This window comes from Phanerochaete carnosa (genome assembly GCF_000300595.1).
Source record: "Phanerochaete carnosa HHB-10118-sp unplaced genomic scaffold PHACAscaffold_13, whole genome shotgun sequence".
NCBI classification, from domain to species: domain Eukaryota; kingdom Fungi; phylum Basidiomycota; class Agaricomycetes; order Polyporales; family Phanerochaetaceae; genus Phanerochaete; species Phanerochaete carnosa.
In genome coordinates, this window is record NW_006767640.1 from 812842 (window position 1) to 818043 (window position 5202).

Consider the following 5202-nt stretch of genomic DNA (forward strand, 5'->3'; position numbering starts at 1 on the left):
CTGATCGGTACAAAGCAGGTGAATCTCATGGTAAATATATCCCAACGACCAAGAATACGCAGCCCCTGGCAGAAAAAATGTGTGGCAGGTCGTCTTGTTCTCGCGCGGGTTAGCCTCACTGTCGCCAACTCTGGCATCGAACTGCCACGAGCAAAGAGTGAGCTGCTCTTCGAAGCGCTCGGAGATTTAATATGTGGCCATGGCATACCGCCACATGGGACAAACCTGGGACCTCAGCCCCGCTTGGAATTCAGGTTGTTATTGCTTTTGGTAAATATTGCGAACTCACGCTTCTCATTTATGATAGTTCAACAACATGCTAGGCGAGCCGATGAATTAGTGAGGACTTTGACGAATATCCGAATATGAAACTGTAAGCCGCCGTATTTACTTCCGAGTCTCACATCGAGTCATCTTTCTTCTTATATCGTAGTATCATTGCCTTTCGCGGACCATACACATCAAGCGACACTATGCGACCAGATGGAGATATAGGAGCGTATGGGCGTTTTTAAAAGGCTTGCGAGCGGCCTGAACGGACGACCCTCGAGCCCCCCCTTCTCATATCGTCCACGTCTTCCGGCAAATCAAGCCATGTCGCGTCTCAGAGCATGGTCTCCTACTGGCACCAGCTGCACCGAGTCCTTCGTTCCGGAGCATTGGCACCTCCAGGCGTTGAATGATGCAATCTCGAGCAAGGTTCTGCCGTGTTCCAGTGGCATCTTCCCTGTCCAGCCTGAAGACCTCGTCTTGTACTATGGGGTAGAAGGCCCAAATTCCAAGTGAGCACAAAAATAATTGCCTGCCGTTCAGTTCTCATATGTGTCGTCAGGGGCCTTGGACGCATCGATTTCACATCTCACACCGACGAACAAGTCAGACGCCTGGCGGAAGCCTGCGATATTGCTACGTTCGGTCGCGGCCACGAAGACGTTCACGATGAGTCGTATCGTAAGGCGGGAAAGCTCGATAAGGGTCACTTCGCGACTACCTTTGACCCTGAGCAATGTGGCCTTATGCATGCTATACGCCACAACATCCTAGAAGGGCACAAAGGCAAAGCTCTGAAGGTAGAAATGTATAAGCTTAACGTTTACGGTACGCGCCTGACCGTTCCATGTCCTTGTCTGTACAGCCAACCCCGCGCCCTAGGTCCCGGCTCATTCTTCAAGACGCACAAGGACACACCTCGTGCAGATAACATGATCGCTTCCCTCGTCATCGTCTTCCCAACTCGCCACGAAGGTGGAGTTCTGGCCTTGCGTCAAGAGTACCGCAAGTTCAAGTTTGACTCTGGGAAGATCATATCCGAGGCTCGGACACCTTCTATTGCCTATGCAGCCTTATATAGCGATGTCGAGCACGAGGTTGAGCCGGTCTCATCTGGATATAGGGTCACCCTGACCTACAACCTCTATCTCATCGACTCGGTCGCGAGGGACGTGCCACAAGACACGGCATACGAGCTCGCGCTCAAAGCCGCTTTTGATGCGCTTCTGCGGGACAGCAGCTACCTGCCCGGCGGCGGCTTGCTTGGCTTCGGCTTGCGCCATGAGTACCCGGTCGACCTAACCGAAATTGAACCCAAGATCTACACTCCTGGCTATGAGGTCCCGCTGACCCCCCTCGACCAGCTACTCGGCGTTCTGAAGGGAAGCGACGCAATCTTGCAGAAGGCCTGCAAGGACCTTGGCCTCAAGGCTAACCTGCGGATCCTCTACCATGGCGAAGACAGGGAGGTCCGCATGTGTCCCGGAGTGCCACCCCCTACGACCTGGGAGCACGAGGATGGTTTCACCTTTTGGCTCGAGAAGTCAGCGCAAGCCAAGTATATTGTTCCACCCGATGGCCAGAACGAAGGGCCTGAAACTGAAGTTCACTGGGCGACCCCTATGCGCCCTGTGGATGTCAAAAAGCTCTCCACGCCGTACATCGCCTTCGGAAACAACGCTTTCATGTCGAAGATCTATAGCACGATGTGCCTCATCGTCGAGATTGGTCCCGCCTACTCGCGTGTCGCTAGTGGAGTGGACTAGAGTAGTGAACCACGCCACGGACCCTCACTAGAGCGACAAAATTACAGGCTATGTGATGCTGCGAATGTAGGAATTTAGGTTTAAGAGACGAATGCTGCTATACGTAACGCCCCTTCAATACTTCATGCTTCATGCTTCATGCATGACCAGTACAAAAGGAAATATCAGCGTACTGTATTATTGCGCTGCTAGTATCGTGGGAACAGTATGCCATTTTCAACTTTTAGAATTAGGCGCCGTATAGGACTGTCCGCTCGGCGAATTCAGATTCAACGACCACTTTCGCCTCCAGTCCCGTCTAGTCTGGTGAGCTCTGAGTCGAAGCTCAGCACCCAATATCTGTTCTGAAACGCCAGAATACATTAGATGAGCGCAGCCCCGGCTGTCAACGTTGCACGCTCTGCGGTCAAACCAGACGGTCGATGGCGGGCAGCAATTGCTGCTAGGCGGACAAAGGCCCTCACCCCTCGGAAACTTCTCAAGCGCGACCAAAATGGCCTTCCGGTACCGCACGTTCATGTCATCGTCCGGGACACTCACCAGTCTCGCGTTGCCGATCACTATAACAGCACCCTCCGGGACGACCTTATGTACATGAACTACACCCATAAACCGGCGGACTCGAAACCGCCACGAAACATTCGGTTGTCGTACGACCTAGAAGACCCATACGTCAAGCACCGGTACAACCCGCCCATTGGTGGATCGTTCGCGTGGACGCGTCAGGCACTCCCGCCAGTGACCTACGAGAACGTGGTCGAGCTCGAGTGCATCCAGCTGCACACGATGGTCAAAGACGCCCTCCAGAGCAAGAGCCATCTTCTGGGCGCAATCATGGCCTTCCGCGCTATCTCCGGTCTCTCGACCGAGCAAGGCGGCCAGCGCACGACCGAGGGCGTGCAAATCGTCCGCGGAAAAAAGCAGGTCCAGGGCTGGATGCGGCGCAAAGCACCCGTCGGTGTCAAGGTCGACATCAAGGGCCCCCAGATGTACGATTTCATCGGCACCCTTGTACACTTCGTTTTCCCGCGTATGCGAGAGTTTAACGGCATCCCACTACCCCGGCAGTCGTCGTCCCTCATCTCGGCCAGCGCAGCATCGGGTGTCGTCTCGTTTGGTCTTCCGCCAATGGCCATGGGTCTCTTCCCTCAAATCGAATACAACATGGACGCATACCCCAACAACTACGGTATGCATATACACTTCATCGCCAACACGAGGGGCGAGGGCGCGCAAAATAGGGTTCGAACACTGCTCTCTGGGTTCCAGATACCGTTCGTTAGGGCATAACGGTGCGTGACTCGCCGTTGTTGAGAAGCTAAAGCTCATTCCAGACTAGCTATGTCATTTGCAACAGTTGATTCCAGGACTGTTACTGCTTAGACTAATACAAGTTCGCTTTGCCATCGTAGAAGAGCACTCGGACGTAAGCTGAACGCGACCAAACTAGGCAAGGTCAAAATGAGCCGCGGAGGGACCGTCAGCGTACAGCACACTGTGCGACACGAACTGCTTCGGACGTAGGCTGAACATGACCAAACTAGACAGAGCCAAGATGAGCTGCGGAGGGGCTGTTAGCGTACGCTCTCCACAGGACGCTTGTCAACACTCACGGCAGACAACCACCAGACCGCTCCGGAAGCCTTTTCCAAGGTAACATCGAATAATGTGACGAACACAAGGCCGCGCAGGGCGATTGCAGCGGACTGCAGGATAGACAAGCCAGCGAGCACGCGTCCGGTCGCGCCGGGCGGCGCGGCAAGCGTGAGTAGTGCTTGCATAAACGGCACTGCAAGCGTGCCGAACGAGCTCGCAACCGTTGCTGTGGTCATGGTGTCAGATGGGTACTGTAGCGCGCTGTATGCGGAGCACAGACCGAGTGCGACCTCTCCAACGTTGCGGCTGCTTTCAGTGGCAAGCATGCCCAGCGCGCTGACCATGAGGCAGATGCGAATCATTGCTAGTCTCTTCGATGCCGACGGTGACGGTGCTGTCGTCTGAGTGTTTTCGTCTGCCTGGGGCTCTTGTGTAGCTTCGACTAGCAAGGGTGCTGTCTCATCGGCCGCTACATCAATATGTACTGACGCTGGTTTTCTCTCTGGTCTCTTCCAGTTCGCCAACCACGCCAACCATTGGTAGGCAGCGAGGAACATTGGAAGGAGGAAGACGACGATGACGGCCCGTGAAACGGACCAGGCTGCAGTTATGAGACCCGCCTACGCGTGAACATAAGCTTGACTGTGTGCCATGAGGGACAAAGATTGCGCACCTCACTAGGCTCTAGTCCAAATTTGGTGTCGCAGTACGGTATGATGAGGCTGAACACTCCGATAGATAGCGTGGTGCCGACGATGGCGATGGACAAGAAGAGCAGCGTGGTATGCCGCGCCAGAATGGTCATTGGTTCGAACACTGAGCGTGTCGCGGCAAGCAGACGTGAAGGGATTGACTGGTATGTTGTGGCTTCGCCCGGCGCTGCTGCTGCTGCAACATCGGCGTTGTCCTCCGCTGGCGGCACACGCACCTCGCGGACAACGAAGTGGAGATACAGTAGATACACCAACCAAATGAGCACATTGGTGCCAAAGTTTGTAACGTAAAGGTTCACATCGAGCAGATTGGCACTGATACCCAGGCCAATTATGATACTGATCCACGACAGGAGGTAAGTGCGGCCCATGCAGAGCGACAGCTCGCTCGGGGCGGACGTGTCGGTGATGGCAGCGTTCTGGATGGCCGTGATAATAGAGAAGCCGCCACCAAGGCCTTGTAGAACCGCTGCAAGCTGCACGAGCCAGGGACTGCGCAGCGTAGCGAAGAATGCTGATTGTAATCGCGGCAGTTAGCACAACAAGCCATGTACAAAAGCCCGCTACACGCACAGCATAGCACAAGCCAAACATTCCCGAGTGCGTTGAGTGTGGCCGAGATTGTCAGCGCCCGCTTCCTGCCGCGGATATCCGACACTCTGCCGTACGGCCCAGCCAGCACGACGCTGAGCACAGCAGAGACGGTAGTGTAGATAATGATATCTTTGGAGTACGCCTTCTGCACAATGGGCGACCGACAAATGTCGTCCTCGAACATGTGGGGTGGGGCCGTTGCGCGATACTCTTCACAGCGAATGGCGCGGAAGAGATATATGCTTGGCAAGCTGCTCAGGCCC

General features: G+C 54.9%; 3 protein-coding genes across 3 annotated transcripts; 2 read left to right on the top strand and 1 right to left on the bottom strand.

Moving 5' to 3' along the window:
* Positions 1-594: 594 nt before the first annotated feature.
* On the top strand, positions 595-2036 carry PHACADRAFT_33286 (uncharacterized protein; the record flags this gene model as incomplete). The annotated part of the gene is made up of 2 exons (XM_007401482.1): positions 595-782; positions 833-2036. 2 exons carry the CDS (start codon positions 595-597, stop codon positions 2034-2036), a joined length of 1392 nt encoding a protein of 463 aa, XP_007401544.1.
* Positions 2037-2316: 280 nt separating this feature from the next.
* PHACADRAFT_265375 (uncharacterized protein) lies at positions 2317-3335 on the top strand. Its single transcript, XM_007401718.1, has one exon. It carries the CDS (start codon positions 2403-2405, stop codon positions 3324-3326), a length of 924 nt encoding a protein of 307 aa, XP_007401780.1. The 5' UTR covers positions 2317-2402; the 3' UTR covers positions 3327-3335.
* A 147-nt stretch (positions 3336-3482) lies between these two features.
* Positions 3483-5123, bottom strand: PHACADRAFT_33288 (uncharacterized protein; the record flags this gene model as incomplete). The annotated part of the gene is made up of 4 exons (XM_007401483.1): positions 3483-3596; positions 3620-4252; positions 4306-4859; positions 4919-5123. The coding sequence occupies 4 exons, from the start codon at positions 5121-5123 to the stop codon at positions 3483-3485; spliced, it is 1506 nt and encodes a 501-aa protein (XP_007401545.1).
* Between the last annotated feature and the right edge of the window lie 79 nt (positions 5124-5202).

Coding starts and splice junctions, on each gene's coding strand:
- PHACADRAFT_265375 (XM_007401718.1), top strand. CDS start 2,403: ATGAGCGCAGCCCCGGCTGTCAACGTTGCACGCTCTGCGGTCAAACCA.